We start from the raw sequence: 17,030 nt of genomic DNA on the forward strand, positions 1-17,030 counted from the left end.
CTGGAGAGATAGGCAGATAATCTGCACAGACAGCAACAGGGACATGGAGGCGGGATGAAGAAAGAGGAGGGTTACTGCAGTACGAGTGGGGTGAGATAGGCACATTTGAGTGGCTCAGTTTGATAGATAACATATTATTGGGTCCTCTATTGTAAACATAATTGAGGACGTAAATTTTCGGGAAGGACTTAAGCGAGGAGTGGATACTTTCCCGGGCACACAGGCTCCAGCTCAGCTCTCTGAATCACAGCACCGCGTGTCTGCGGCGGCGATGAGAAGCAAACGGCCCGCGGGGCATTCTGGGAGTTGTAGTCCCCGGCTCGCTCCGGCGGAGGAGGTAAACTACAACTCCCAGAAAGGAGCGCGACCGTGTGCTCCTGCGCAGTGAGTAGCCCAGCGCCATTTTGAAAGAAGTGTCGTTGTACTTTAAACTGGCGGGCGGCAACGGCGGATTACGGGTGCTGAGGGGAGCGGAGGTTGTTGCTGACTGTCCCGGCTGGGTATGCGTGCCTTAGAGCCCCCGCGGGGTGTCCGAGCCCCCCACTGGGCTCAGCATTGTAGTCTCCCCGGCCGGAGCGGGCAGTGGGGCGGAAGGTCTCCGCGGGGGGCGGGCGTTGGGGGTCGGAGCTTGGTAACAGCCCTGCCCTCCTGTGGGGTGACCAGGTTGGCTGAGGCTGTGATCTTCAACAAGGCTTACGGAAGCTAGGTGCCTATTTTCATGGGATTTAATTCCTTTCGGCTTCTTTGAAAATCCCAGCGTCAGCCTTTAGTACTAGTCTAGGTTTATGACCCTTCAGTAAATGTCAACCCATGGGATTGTTATAACCAAGCCAGTTTAAAGGGGCTTTCTTGTAATTGCATAGACAGGAAAAGCTCTTCCAATGGCTGTCCAATGTCACCCACACCTGTAGTTGGCAGGGTTCTTTAATACACCGTTCCCAGTACTGTTGCATCTAAACTGTTCTTGACTTCCTGCAATGATAGTGCTTTTATCACTTTGATCAACTGAACCACTTGCTTATACTGTTAAAACTATTTTTACTAATCTCTTCAATTTTGTTCTGTTATTTTTTGGGGTTTTCTGTGCTAGCTGTGATGTCATAGACTGACATTTTGGGATGTTCCAGCTGAAGGCAGTGATCTGGCAGACTTTAATCTCTTCATGTGCTAAATGCCCCTCTTGCTAAACCGGGGTTAGTCGGGATCTTTCAGTACCAAATGTTGTTTGGAAAAAGCTAGTTTAACAGTGTGGTGTCCGCACAGCATATGAGGTGCGTTTTGCATATGAACACTCAGATTTGTTCACTTTTCTCTGTCCAGATGCAGACTTATTTTTGTTCTGTGCTTTGAATGCCTTTGTTTTTCTGTTATTGCCTACTCATACATGCATAAATCATAAACATTTTTTTTTATTTTTGTAAAGCTATGAGGTCAGTAGCTAGATTGAATATCTGGCTTAGAGCTGAATGGAATTTGTTAGCTTTTAAATAGTGCAGCTATCAAAATTGGTGAAACTCTTACTGGAAATTAATAAACATACAGATGCTTGATTTGGAAGTACAGTGTATGAGAGGACATCATGAGAGGTGATTGATTATATTTTTATTTCTTTACTCAGACTCTTCAGAAAGATGAGAAGAGGTTCCATTAGACATTTGGATAAAAGCCATGGCATGCTCGTTTGAAAAAGACAGCATTTACTTGCCTGAATCTACTGTGTCTTCTCTCCTAGCAAGCTGCAGCCTTAACAGTAGTAACTCCTACTCAAACGGCTCAATTCAATACAAAGACAAGGTATACAACTCTGCATCTCAGGCTTTAGAGGCCTATATTGAAGATTTTGATCAAAGTCTTATGTCTTCAGAAGTAAGCACTGGAAAAATCTGCATAGGTCAGAGTACTCCTAAAGATAAGTCAGCAGAGTATGGTTCTGTACAAAAATACGGTATGTTTCCTGCAAATGAAGCTTAAATTGTGGTTTTGTTTAATATTTTGATATCTCTCTTAAAGAGAACATCTCATGAACTGGTTCTGTCATCTTTTACATTTTCAGTCTATTCTTGTTTGTTATGTATGGCTATAGATACTCTTATTGAAACTTTTTTAAATTCCTTTTTGGAATTTGAATCTGTCAAAAAGTCTTAACACTGATCAGTTATCTATTTGATTTAATGAATATTTGCTACATAAATTCTAAGCACATATTGTGTAATAAATGGTGCTTAGGTAGTAATACTTCTCATTCTCTGTAATAGTCTTCAGTAAAAATGAATTTTTACATCTTTTTAAAAAATAAAACCATGTAAATTTGAAATTAGAGATGTATGGTGGAAGTGGAAGAAGTCTACTACACTTCCTCAGTTTCATCTCCTGTCTGTACAAGTTTTTAGGTATATAAAGGAACTGGATCTCCTGGACTGCAAACTTGGCTGGCGTGAAACTGCACTTTCATACTGTGCTGTTTACTACTTACTTCTTTACTTCATATTAAAGATTAAATGAAACTTTTGTAAATAATAACTTAAGATTTGAAATCATAAGTAAATATAAGTAAAAGGTGGAATACCGCTGGAGTGGTGTATTACAAAGAGGCTACAGAATTTTGGTCTAATTTTATTTGTTAGGTTTAGTGTGTTTGTGGCCTGTAATATATACAGGCACTAACTACGTGATCTAGTGGTCCATTTTGGCCTTAAACTCTGGCTGAGTTTGGAATAGCTGTTATTGGCAAATACATAAATATAGTGCAGGTCTTACCACGGGAGTGAATAAAACCACTGTTTGTTCTATATATGCCACACATTATATATGAAAGCACTGTTTTAGATCCCAATCCTGCATCACTTACTTACCTGCTTAAAACTGAGAATGTGAGTAATACCACTCACATTACTAATGCTTAAAGTGAAGATGTGCATGTTTGCAGGATTGAAGCTCTCACTTTTTAAAAAATGAAGTTTTATTGGGTCTACTTTTGTGTATCTGTTGATCTGTAGTGCTTTTAGTTACTATCAGTCCAACAGTGGTAAGCTTAGTGGAAATCAAATTTCAAATAGCTTTCTGGACACCCCCCCTCCCCTGCAAAAAAAAGTGTTTTTTAGATCTGAGATTGAGCTCTTAGCCAAAAGCTAGTGTTAAGGATACTTTCCAGCTTTTCAACAAAACTCATCAGATTGCATATGTCACTGTGACACAATGGACTTAAAGCTATTTTAAAAATAGAAAACATGTCTGTGATACCACATTGAATATTGCATGTCCTGGATCTTAAGCAGGTGTCATTTTATGGAAAATTCTACATTTTGGGGGGAAAAGAGGAAAAAATTTTGGTGGAATGACTAAATGAGTAACTGATGTTTGGAACTAATCAGAGGCTAAGAATGTTAGAATACATCACTGTGGGGAAATAGATTTGTGGTCTGATGACACAGTCATAGGTACAGGAATAAACTTACTGCTCTGCAGCTGATTAAATATAAATCATCTCCACAATATATGATGTGCATGTATAGAACATAATATTGTAAATCAGTGCCTAAACTTGGATCTTGACAAGGATTCAATTTCTGTTCCTAGAGTAACATCAGAATTATATAAAACTAATTTGCTTGAGCACCTCTTAGGTGCTGATGGTATTATCAGTTCAGATGGTTGGGGTCACTTGTTACTTTATCTGAACTAGAGTTTTTTGTCTGAACCATAGGCTGCACCATGACTGGGAACAAATGTTTGTAAAGGTGTTGCATTAGCCTTTACAGCTGTGTTAGTTAACACAAGTTTATTGGCTATCAACTAACTTTAACCACCACCAAAAACTCTAGTCAGAAACATCTGGAGATGTGTGGGTGTGAGAGAAACCATTTTAGTAGCATGCAGTTTGTTTATGGTTAGGTAAGGCTGATATTTTTGTTTAATAGCTTTGTGATTCTAGTGCTTGCTTAAAAACAACTTTTTCTATTTTAAAAAAATATTTTCTCTTTCCTTTATATATTGAAAGCACTTTACAAACTGAGCCTGCAATCCTGCACTGAGCCTCATTGATGCTTTACTGAGCATGTCTGCACGTTATACATTTGCAAGACTGGATGTGTTTAACACAGTAGATTAATATATTACGCAGCTGAAATTGGTGGAAGATTTTGGGTAGTAAAAATACCTAAAATGGAATTTGGCTAGGAAAGTAAAATACATTTTAATGATGCCATCAGAATCTCAGTTTTAGAAATCTCTTCAAAAAGACAGAATTCTGACCCTGCATATCTTGTGAGTTCTAGTACGATCACAGGCTCAGGTTCTGTAGCTGCAGGCTATTGTCTTGTCCTTTCAATTCTACTTTTCTCTTCTAATATACTTGCTGCACTTTGGGATAGACAGGGAATCAGCTTTAATATTTGTGTATAGGTGACAGTCAGTACTCTGCCTGAAATATTACAGATGTATTAGAAAAATGTCTAACCTTGAAGGCATGCCCTAAAATTGGACAAGTCTGTTTCTTTTGCTGACACTAGATCCTCCAGTATTCATGTTGTAAGATTTTTGGGGGGCCAGGGACTGTCTTATGTCTGTGAGACTCCATGTGCACTTGTGGTGCTACATAATGTGATAACAGCTACAATTTACATGTGATAGCAATTTGGGCACTCTCTGTAGGGGTTCAACATTTGTACATCAAAAAGTAGTTAGCTGTATTCCAGTGAATGCATCTGATGAAGTGAGCTGTAGCTCATGAAAGCTTATGCTCAAATAAATTGGTTAGTCTCTAAGGTGCCACTAGTACTCCTTTTCTTTTAGCTGTATTGTGTGTCCCAATAAAACTTTAAAATTAAAAAGCTAATTGCTGAAAAGGTTTCAGCATCTTGTGAGTTCTGTGCCTCCTGTAAATTGTCATTTGAAATGTATTATGGGCAAAATGGTCAGCTGTACACATGCATTACACAGATTTTTAGGTACACAAATGTTTATATACGAAAGCAATTCTTTGAAAATACAGCACTCAGCCCTGGTCTATAGTACAAACTTACGTTGGTATCTAAGTTCCCTGTAAGTTGTGCAGCCGCCTTCTTAGCGCTGCATGGATGCTTAGGGAACCCACCCGGGGAACCTGCTGGGGGAGGGCACCCGGCCCCAGACCGGCCAAGACTGGGGCGCCCCTCCCCCAGCCCCAACTCTGCTGCGCTCGGACTGGCCAAAGCGTCCCTCCCCTGACCTGAATCCAGCCCTGGCCTGGACCAGCCCAGGGAGGGGTGTCTATCCTGTGGCCCTAGCCCTGGAGCTTCTGCAGCAGGGAGGGGGCATCTTTTTCCTCCCACTCCCCGCCTCAGGTGCTGCTGTGGGGAGAGAGGGCTGTGGGAGTCCTCTGTCCCCACTGGAGCCCCCTCCTGCACCCCCGGTCAGAGCATCAAACGAAATGGCTAGATCAATAATGCCTCCAATCCAGGTGATGTCTGAAATATGCTGCCATTTATAGTCCTGCACTGAAGTCAAAATACTTCTCTGGTGCACCGTTTTGGTTTTATGAATCAGATAAACAGCAGAAAGAAGATGCTAGATTTCCCACAAAACCACCCCCCTCTAGAGTTCCACAGGCATAACATGAGTATCTTGACTCATGGGGAGTAAGACAAAAGTTTTAAATACTTTATTTTGTTCATTTTTGCCACCAATATTTTGAGAGAAGTGGAGTCAGAATTGATCGACTATGATGCTTTGAAACATCAGTCCACAATATTCACATTGTAATTTAGTAAAAGAACTGTAATGTAAAAATGTATTTATCACAGGTTTTTCAAGTACATGGTTTTAATTTTTTTAAATTTAGGAAAATATATAAAAACGGTTTCTCTGTTTTTCAGCTTTGGAGGACTTTAACCAGCAAGTAAAACTCAACTCCATTGCCTCACCTTTTATAAGACAAACTGTTTGTGACCCAGACTTGATTAGTCTCACCACAGATGATCTACTAGCATTTCCAGCAGATGGATCACTGCCTTTTATCCACAGGATACCTTCTGGGTCAGGGCTTCAAAGCGGGAAGTGGATTAGGAAGTCACTGAAAAAATCTCCCTTCTATGCTTATCAAACTTCCTCATTTGATGTTGAAAAAGACTTTGGTTTCCAAGACAATGGCAATGCTGTGGATAATCGAAATCACTACAGAGACATTGACAAAGAGAAACACAATGTGTATAAATCTCACAAATATAATTCTGTATTTTCTAAAGAAAATACAGAGGATTGCCTTTTTCAACAACACTCTAAGTCCATTTCTGTCAAGAATTATCCAAGGTGGCTTACTAGCCATAAGTCTGACTTGAATGTGTCGGGGATAAGTAGTATTCCTGATTTCAAGTACCCAATCTGGCTAAAGAGTCATAACCTTTTATCTGATTCAGCTAATCAAAGTTTTATTCAGACATTTAACATACAAGATGAATTTTCCTCTTCACAAATGTGTGAGAATCTGAAAAAATGCCACATTGTGGATAAATTGGACTGCAATTCTTTTGAACAAAATAGTTATCTGGATCCAACAGGTGACAGTAAAGTAACAGGAAATTGCCGATATGTCAGACCAAGTGCAGACTTCCAACCTGGCAATGATCTCTCAAGACAGTCCAAACAGCCATTCAGAGGTAACTGCATTACACATGATTTGTTTTGAATGTTTCTTGAGAATGTTAAATGCAAAGTGTTACTCTTTTAGTCACACATGGCAGAACATACTCCTCTTATATTGCGCAGTGTGAACCACTGCACAGTAAGACTATTCACACCTATCCTACGTGGGGGAGTGGTGAAAAATCTACGCTCCTGAGCAATATAGTTATACCTATGTAACTCCCCGTATGTCAACAGGATTCAGAGTAACAGCCGTGTTAGTCTGTATTCGCAAAAAGAAAAGGAGTACTTGTGGCACCTTAGAGACTAACCAATTTATTTGAGCATAAGCTTTCGTGAGCTACAGCTCACTTCATCAGATGCAGTGAGTTGTAGCTCACGAAAGCTTATGCTCAAATAAATTGGTTAGTCTCTAAGGTGCCACAAGTACTCCTTTTCTTTATGTCAACAGGAGAGCTTCTGCCCTCAACATAGCTACTGCCTCTCGGGGAGGTGGATTAACTACAATGAGAGGTCTTCACTACATCGCTACAGCTGCACCAGTGTAGTGTTCATGAAGACAAGCCCTCAGTAAAGTTAAGGTAAATCAACTAAAGTTCTGAAGTCAATATGTATAAATTAGTACGTATTTAACCTCACCCACCCATCCAATGAGTGCTGTCATTCAGGAGTAAAGTGGGCTTAGTACACTGTAAGTTAATCTGGGAGGGTTAAGGTCTGGTCTACATCCAAAATTTAGGTTGACCTAGATACGTCAGTCCACTGAGTGTGAGAAATTCATGTCTCTGAGAGACATAGTTAAGTTGACCTAAGTCCTGGTATAGACACAACTAGATCAAAAGAAGAATTCTTCAGTCAACCTAGCTACCGCCTCTTGAGGGGGTGGATTTACTACAGAGACAGGAAAAACCTCATGGTCTAGAAAGCGTCTACTCTATGGTGCTACTGTAGCACAGCTGCAGCGCTATAGCTGTACCACTGTAGAGTCCATAATACTAACATCCCCCTAAGTTAGAGTGAACAAAGGGCACTTTACTCCTAAATGAGAGTATCCATACAGGGTTTACACTGTTTTAACTTATGCATGTTGACTTCACACTTCTAGCTGGTTTGCCTTTGTGACCAGCTTCTGCCAGTTTCTCCCAAACAGCAGAAGCAGATACTGCACTGAGAATACCTGTGACCAGCTGTAGTAGGAGAGAATGGAGGGAGCTGGACATTACTGTGCCCATTTGCAGAGTCGGGGGGAAAGGATTCAGTGCCCTATCCCTGCAGGGGGCATAACATGGGGCAGTAGCTCCCTCAACTCTTTAGGGGATGAGAAAGCCGAGCTCACCCCATAACGAGTTTGTTCCCAGTTTCCGATCCTCCCTGGGAGCACCATGTGGAACAGGAGCTCTTTCAATTCCCAGGGTGGGGGGCAGCTTGCTGAGCTAGACTCTATTAAAAAATCTCCCAGCATGTGGTGCCAGTAGCCCACCCCCAACAGCTTTTTCCTGTTGCTAGCTAATGTGGTTAGTCAGGTAGCTCAAGGGGTAGAAGTCTGCGTTGCAGTGTTGAGGATTCAGCATTCACATTGCTGGTAATGTATGGTTGGGATTAGATTTATTTAAAAAAAAAAAAAACCTTGGAAATTCTATAAAATCTAATTAAAACCATTATTTTAGTTGGCAAAGTCAAGCACTCAGAAGTTAGGAAATGTCAGATTTACAGATGCCTGCATAACTTTAGTTTTCACCCCTTTGCGTATACGTATTATAATGCAGTTTTTAATTAGATGATCACATACCTTTTTTTTTTTCCCCCACAGGATCCCTACCTCACTCAGTCCAGAGGCTGGTTGGACAGGTAGTTGAATTAGGGTTGCACATGAAAACGTAAATCTGCCGCTTCCTAATTTTTGAGTGCTTGACTTTGCAATCTAACTAATGCAGGTTTTGTATGTAATTACATATGGTGTGTGTATGTGCAAGCAGAACTTCTTGAAGTGCCTATTATGTAACACTATGAAGACCTATTTGCCAGCCACTTAAGAATCCTGAATATTGACATATATTTGATTAAATGAAAATCTTAATATCAGAGGGCTTTATAAAGTTAAGGAATCTTAAATGCTGTATTCTATAAATGAGTTATGGAAGGAAACATCCTACTGCATGGAAAGGCTGTGGCTATGTTAATTTTTCCTTCAATTCACATCTGACGCGGATGGTGCAATTGAACAATAATATACCCTACAGCAGGGATCGGCAACCTTTGGCACGTGGCCCGCCAGGGTAAGCCCCCTGGCGGGCCTGGCTGGTTTGTTTACCTGCCACTTCCACAGGTTTGGCCAATCGCGGCTCCCACTGGCTGCGATTCACTGTCCCAGGCCAATGGGGGCTGTGGGAAGCAGTGGCCAGCACATCACTTGGCCCGCACCACTTCCCGCAGCCCCCATTGGCCTGGGACGGCGAACCGTGGCCAGTGGGAGCCGCAATCGGCCGAACCTGTGGATGTGGCAGGTAAACAAACCAGCCCGGCCCGCCAGGGGCCGGAGGCCAAAGGTTGCCGATCCCTGCCCTACAGCCACAATAAAGATCAGCAGAGGCACTGATGCTGTCCCCTACTATAAAGAGGAGACAGCTGTTAGCGGGGCGTTCTTTGAGAGGGATACTCAACTTTTGGAATTCTCTCTTCCCACTCCACCAGATCTGTTAATCTTCAGGGTATAATACAAGATAATCTTTTCCCTATGTGTTGAGGTGGGTTGAAGGCTAGAGGGTTTTTGTTTATTGTAGAGGTTATTTTATCTTCTGGGATGTATTTTATGTTGGGAAGAGCGGTATTTGATTCCTTTCTGGGAACTTACAGCTTGGAATAGAGGACTATTTGTTCTATAAAATCATATGGCAAGATTTTTAAAAATAGGTACCTAGAGTTAGCCTCATAGTTCCATATTAAGAGGCTTAATTTCCTATTTAAGCAAAATTTAGGCACCACATTTTGAAAATTTTGGCAATAATGTCTGTGAAAGAGGACAGACTATTTCCAGCGTCTTACAAATCATTTAGACTAAGTCTGAACAGTATCACGTAATAATGAAAGTGAAATTGCTGACTTGAAGAATCGTAGTGAATAGTAACTGGTGATGATGCTGTGTTGTGTTTTTAGATGACCAGATTGAGTTGCTTATCTTGAAGGCAAAGAGAACTCTAGAGTCTTCTGTTGAGAATTTATCAAGTGCTCTGAAAAATGATGGCAGCCCTTGTACAGTAGATATACTGGAAGCAGAAAGATCATGGGAAAATGTGCCAGTTGCTTTGTGAGTAAACTAAACAAAAATAACCATTAAAACAATTTGTTCTTGAAAGTGTATCATTGCCTAAGTATATGTGTTGTGTATACTATAGATAAGTGTTTCTCAACCTATTTACCATCGTGAGCTGCATATGCAGCTCTCTGTGTTATGTGGGCCACACACACACACACACACACCCCCACACCTGTATGGCCCTGAGGATGTCACATGGACTGCAGCTGTGTGCTGATTGGACTGCAAGCAGCCCACAGGTTGAGAACCATTGCTATAGAATATTTTAGATAAGCATGATTTTCTCACATAAAAATGCTAAGGAAGGAGAAGGGAGTGTTTTTAGAAGATGCAGCTTGAATTGCTAAGATTTGGATATTTTATAATATGAGGTGGTACACTACTGTCTCCTGTTCAATCATTTTATCAATTATTAGGTTTCTACTTTAACTAAACCCACAGTGATCTATTTCTGGATCCCTAGTTTTGTAAATTTTGTTAGTGCAGGAAAAGTTTTGATGTAAGGCAACACACTGACATTTGTTTAAGGAGGGAACAGTTGATAGCTGTGAAGGCTCCTGGACAGCTTCAAATATGTGTCTAGATTCTTGGGCTGGGTGTTTGGAGTAGTCCTGGATGTAAAAAAAGGATTGTCTTCTACAGGACCAAATAATTTGACCTACACTGTAGGGGAAAGTAAACTTAAATGTTTTGATGTGAAAATGAAGTCGGGGAGGATTAGCTAACCCAGGAAATGAGGTCTGTAATATAAATAGGATGTTTTGATGAGTTGTTTGAAGGAGGAAAGTGAAGATTTTTGGTGCATTGGTAATTGGGTATTGTTCCAAATATAGGGAGCAGAATGAATTCGGTATAGTGGAAAGCTATAGTAAAAAATGTTAATATCTTATCTTCCTTCCCATTACACCCCCTCCTTTTTTAAAATGACTATGAAGGTCTTGTCTACACAGGAAAAAGTGGAACTTAATCATCAATGGTGGAAAGAGGTGAACCCTGTCTGCACCAATCAGTACCAGTGGTGGAATTGAACTTGTGTTGAATCACATTTTGGCTAGGGTAGGCATGGAATCCTAGGCATGAAATGTAGGGCTGGAAGGGACCTGACGAGGTCCTCTACTCCATCCCTGCACGCTGAGGCAGGGTTAAGTATACCTAGACCATTCCTGAGGGTTTGTCTAACTAGTTTTTAAAAACCTCCAATGATGGGGATTCCATACCTCCTTAAGTAACTTATTCCCTTGCTTAACTGGTTAGAAAGATTTTTCCTAATATCTAACCTAACTCTCCCATGCTGCAAACTAAGCCAATTACTTCTTGTCCTACCCTCGGTGGACGTGGAGAACAATTGATCATGGTCATCTTTTAAAACAACTTTTTATATATTTGAAAACTTACGTTCCCTTCCCCAGCCTCTTCTCCTCTAGACTAAACATGCCCAGTTCTTTCAACCTTTCCTCCTAGATCATGTCTTTGAAACATATTATCACTTTTGTTATTCTCCTCTCTATCTCCAGTTCTTTGTTTTTTTAAGTGTGGTGCCCAAAACTGGACATAGTACTCCAGCTGAAGGTCTCACCTATGCCAAGTAGAGCGGAACGGTTATCTTCCGTGTCTTATGTATGATACCTCTTATTACACCCCAGCATCTTTTTCACCACAGCATCACGCTGTTGACTAAACTTCAAATTGTGACCCACTATAACCCACAAATTCTTTTCTGCAGTGCTGCTACCTAGCCAGTTATTTCCCACTTCATATTGTGAATTTGATTTTTTTTTTCTTAAGTTCCGTACTTTGCATTTGTCTTTATTTAATTTCATCTTGTTGGTTTCAGAGCAATTCTACAATTTATCAGGATCATTCTAATCCTATCCTCTACAACCTCTCCCAGCCTATTATCTGCATATTTTATAAGCATATGAAACATTAGTCCCAATGACATGTGAATGTATCTTATAGCAATTTGAGTTTGTAAAGCTGTTTCATACTTTCAATTGCATGTTTAACTTTTTGTTTAGCAAACCTCCAGTACCTGTACACTGTGAGGAAGATGAGAACGCCCTACAATCCCCCAAGGCTAACATGGTTAATGAATTCCTTGAAGACTGTTTAAATAATGACAATCAGGTAGGTTAAGCTGAATTATATCTATCTTGTAATATTTCTTGCTTATAGTAGTAGCTTAAAGGAAATCATAAGACTTTACAGTTCTGTAAGTTGATTCTAGTGCATGTGCTAACATGGGCATCAAAAGTACATAAGACCAATAAATAGTAGCATGAGGAACACTTGTAATTGGTTTCTGTTCTAGCTTTAATAATGAGTTAACAGCAAAAGGAAAAATTGTAATGGCTTTAAATAGTCACATAATTCTAATGATTAAACCCTACATTCTGACCTTTCCATGATCAAGGATTGCAAATAAATAGCGGCTGGTCTTAACCTATTTTGATAATAGTAATTGTTTCATTACTTGCTTGAATTTTCTATCCTACATTTTAATGTTTTTCCTATCTGAAGTGACTAAATGGTGGAGGTATCATTATCCGTATAAATATCTGATCCTACTAATCTCTTAGCTTCAGTAATAGCTTTTGTCAATCAGTTGAGTTCCACAGCTGTTATAAAACTAGGAAAATATCTAGATGAGTTGATGTACCCCCTGGAAGACTTCCATGTACCCCCATGGGTGCACATACCCCCTGATTGAGAACCACTGCTCTAGATCATTATTTTGTATAGTTTCCCTTCATATTCATCTCTTCACTAAAGAAAACATTCCTGTTGTTTTCAGTCTCACTTTTGTTAACTGAACCCTTTCTGTTTTTTGTTTCCTAACGCAGTGTTAATAAATGTTCTGTATATAAATAAGTTCTTGTATTAGTAATCAAGTTAGCGAGATCATTATATTCCATGTTGGTATATACAGCATTTTGCCATTTACAAAACAGTTTATGGATTCCAAGGTCAGAAGTGGGACCTTTGTGATCTCCTGTATAATACAGTCCAGAGAACTTCTCCAAAATAATTCCCAGAGCATATCTTTTAGAAAAACATCCAATCTTAATTTAAAAATGGTCAGTGATGAAGAATCCATGCTGACCCCTGGGAAGCTATTCCAATGGTTAATTAGCCTGACTATCAAAAATTTATGCATTGTTTCCAATTTGAATTTGTCTGGCTTCAGCCATTGAATCGTGTTATAGTGATATTAGGAATTTACATTAGAAACTATACTAACATATATTTGCATTTCACTTGTGTGCTTGCATTTAAGAAATAAAGGTTTTCTACAAAACATTCCCAACTACACATGTTTTTCGCTGACGTTTTAAGGACACATGTAGAGCTTTTCTTTTGCGGGGGGGAGGTTATGTTCTAGCTTTTGTGACTTTAACAAATCCCAACATTCCTTTTTGGAATCTCTGAAAAAAGAACATCTTCATGTTGTTTTATATGATGACCAGGTCTTTCCTAAATCGTTTTCTTTACAAAGTTTGATGTAAGGATTATATCTATTACTCTTGGGGGAATTCTGCTCCCAAAAATTTAAAATTCTGCATATTTTAGTTGTCAAAATAACACTCAATAATAATGCCAGTTTCAATTATTTTGGTAATTTATTTCAAAATACCTATCCGCAACTATGACTGTAACAGTACAGACACAAAAAAAATAGAGTTGAGGAAACCCCTACAACAACTCAGTTCTTGTTTCTCTTCCCCCTCCCCCCAGAGCCCAGTAGGGGGGCCAGGCACCCACACCCCTGCCCCCCCCCCCCCAGCCCAGCTTCAGGATGGCCCCCAGCCCAGACACTCACATGCACCCCCTGTGCCCCACCCCTCAGAGTTCAGCTGTGGCCAGACAGCCCCGCCAGTCCAGACATACCTACCCATCTCCCCCAGAGCCCAGGGATCCAGAGAGAGAAATAGCCTGATGCTGGGTCCTGGGTTTGTGTGGAGTTTCCTACATGCTGCTTCCTTCCTTCAGGGCATGTTGAGAATTGCAGTTGCCTGGATCCCTCCAGTGCCCTCCCCGCAGCAGTGTCTTCTACTTGCAAGCTGTGCTGTGGTGGGTTCAGTAACCCCTAGTGGTAGCCAGCAGCTCTGCAGCCTATTTCTGTTGTGGAAAAGGAAATTCTGCACAAAACACATTAATTTCTGCACAAATTGTGCATGCTCAGTGGCACAGAATTCCCCCACAAGTAAGTATCTGTACTAAACTGGTACCTTACACAAGAGGAAGGTGCCGTGGTCTTTGAGAAGACCATCTTCCTGGTTTGCTAGTTTCTTTAGACCCAACACTCCCTAACATGGAAAGAATTGGTTAAGATTAGGTTAAATCTTTAAATATATCAAATCTTTATATATCCTAGGTGACTCCTAAAGATCTATAATTTGCTTTGATCCTAGGTTAAGTAGTACCCAGTGATAACTTACACTATGGGCTTATATGCACATGCTATTACCAGCTACACAAACATATCCACTTCGAAAAAAGCTAGGACAGTTTTTTCCTAGCAGGTGTCCCTGTTCTGGTGTTCAAATGTCCTGTTAAGGAGACAAAAAGAATAAAATTTCTTAGAAAAAGTGTCTGCTCTTTAGTTTGCTTGTCTGTAAAGCTTCAGAGTCAGTTAGCAACTGTAGTTTGGGGAGCCAGGCAATGTCTTCTGGCTCGGGTACTGACGTTCTCAGGCTGCAATGTCTCCATCTACTTTCTTTGGAAGGGGAAGTAGAAGTTGTGATGGATATTGCAATCCCATGCAGTATCTTTGGGGGCTATTGTATCAAATTTATGAATGGCTTATGTACGATTGTGTTCTACTCCATAGGGCAGGGTTACCACAAAAAGGTTTTACTACCTAAAAGCAGTGTGGGGTGTTTTACCCTGAAGATTGTTAAATAACTCCGGAGAAGCACCACCTGGTGTTTGCGTATACTGATTCAAAGTTGGCTTTCCAGAGTCTCAAACAAAGAAAGGGCTTTTGGTATAAAAAGTTGAGCTTGAATTGATATGGGGCCTTCTTTCTGCAAGCAAATGGATAGGACCTTCTGTTCAAGGGGAGCCCTAACCCTTCCAGAAGCATTGGAAAGACTGTGGCCTACTAGGCTGCCAGAAGACTAATGGGTAGCTCCTGGTGTGTTTAAATCTGTTTATTTTTAATATTTTCTCAGTAATACTTTATCTTAAGAATAAATGTGCTTGCCTAGAAAGAGCTGTGTGGTAACTTGTAACTCCTGGCAATATGCTGTTCATAGTTCTCAGAGAGAGAGCAACACGCAGACATTCGCTGTTAGACTGGTTTGCTGGGTATATCCAACTGTAAGGCAGGGATCTATGAAGCCTTAAAACCCTTGGTCAGAAAGTAATGGGGCAGGGATTCCTGATCAGAGATAAGTGGATCAGAGATAAGTGATAGCTGGAGACCTAGCACCTAACTTGACACTCCTGGATTGGACTACGGAGGGAGGGGATGCAGGTGCAGTTACTCTGAAACTGTGCAATAGGACTATCCGCCTTCGAGTTGTCATTGTGGTGAACTTCTTCCTCATTTATCTGGTCTTTTATGAGTGAAACTTGGGCTGGTATTATCCCATAGGCCCTTGCCTGTAATTATCTGATCGGATCAGAGGATCACAAGATTGTCACCCCAACAGCATTGCCCAATCATGAGTAAGTGATATCAGTCTGACTCTGGGTCCACTTTTGCGATTCTCCTTTTAGGGCACTGTTTCTTAGTCACACCCATGAGTCTGTTTTTCCCAAATAAGTAACATTGAGGAAATAACTGGAGATGTTCTCAACCCCCTGAAGAGTCTCAGCTGTTCACCTGAAACACTGGAGTCTGTTCCTGGTCATAATTTATTACCAGCTGTCCTATGACTTACAAAAGTGCACAAATACAAAAGTAGTTCCTTCCCCATTTACATGCTTCTACTTCCCCAAGGCGGACAAGGCCTTATAAATACAATAATTTGCAGAACTGTCACCCTTTGGGGAACTGAGTAAAAGTTTATTTCACTCTTATTACTTATTAAATTCATTAACAAACTTATTAAAAATACTGGAGGTCTACATTATTATATGCCTGTGTGTGCTAAATTTTTGCTTTCCTGCCCCCCTCCACCCTGGAAACACAAAATCTGGAGTGAGGAGGCCTTTTTTTAAGGAATTCTCATGCTATCAGAGAATTCTAATGTCATTTGAAATACTGATATATTGTACTTAAAGTTTATAGCGCACGATTAATCATTCTTAAACAATTAGTCTAACATATAAACTTATTTGTAACAATTACACAATTTCAGCAAAATAATTATTTTTCTGCATAGCCTCATCTGTCTAAGTCTTCTGCCACTAGTATTGGCAGAGGTCTTACAATTCTTTGAGCAAAATTTGAGTGTGTGGATGAAGAGACAGAGCTTCTACTGTAACATCGCACCTCACAGTTCTTAGGAGTAACATCATATGAAGCGGGGGGGGGGAAGTGAGTTCACAGGATGTAGGGCCAGCCTTAGGGATAGGAGTATATAAACTGGACTCCGAATATGTATGTCTTATTGCTGGAATATAAAATCTGAAGTGTCATGGATTACCATTTCCTCCTCCTTGTCTTTTTTGTCTAGCAGAGTCGCAAAATTAGAATCCCTGGGGAAGAAAGTTCCTCTAAAAGCATTAATCATCTCAACATTTGACTCGTAGCTTGGGAGTGTTAGACCCGCAATTGAGGTCTCCCTATGGGCTGGGGAGCAAGCAGACACCGGACACGGTGTTGGTATATAATACTCTAAATGCTCTTTATTGATTACAAAACAAACCTTATTCGCTCCACCTTCACACCCCAAACATAGTATACCAGAGTCCAAAGGTCAGAATGGTCCTGATGGCCAGTCAAGGTTCCTTCCATCAGGATAAGATCAGAAGATGCGGGGAGCCGATGAAAACCACACCTATATCCAAACGGATCTCTGGATCAATAAGTCATTCTGATTTGCAGAAATCATAGGCATCCATTTATAGTCCATTCCCTTGTGTCATGAGTTCTTTGCCTTTGGAATTTTGTGCAGGTAGAAGGCCTAGTAAACAAAGAGACAATCTT

General features: G+C 40.6%; 1 protein-coding gene across 7 annotated transcripts in view; it reads left to right on the forward strand.

Annotated features, from left to right (window-relative positions):
- Positions 1 to 182: 182 nt before the first annotated feature.
- The window catches only part of C5H18orf54 (chromosome 5 C18orf54 homolog), a 31,836-nt gene continuing 14,988 nt past the window's right edge, over positions 183 to 17,030 (forward strand). For 2 of the 7 annotated variants that reach the window (XM_027817739.3, XM_043546546.1), the window contains exons 1-5: positions 183 to 384; positions 1,619 to 1,945; positions 5,853 to 6,632; positions 9,772 to 9,922; positions 11,950 to 12,058. In XM_027817739.3, the coding sequence (XP_027673540.2) occupies positions 1,669 to 1,945; positions 5,853 to 6,632; positions 9,772 to 9,922; positions 11,950 to 12,058 (1,317 nt within the window). In that variant the 5' untranslated portion in view covers positions 183 to 384; positions 1,619 to 1,668. Of the gene's footprint in view, positions 501 to 556; positions 707 to 1,616; positions 1,946 to 5,852; positions 6,633 to 9,771; positions 9,923 to 11,949; positions 12,059 to 17,030 lie in introns of those variants that run through there. The other 5 variants (XM_027817738.3, XM_007055327.4, XM_027817743.2 and 2 more) reach the window with 5 other exon arrangements.

The sequence above is a fragment of the Chelonia mydas genome, chromosome 5 (assembly GCF_015237465.2).
Source record: "Chelonia mydas isolate rCheMyd1 chromosome 5, rCheMyd1.pri.v2, whole genome shotgun sequence".
NCBI lineage: Eukaryota > Metazoa > Chordata > Testudines > Cheloniidae > Chelonia > Chelonia mydas.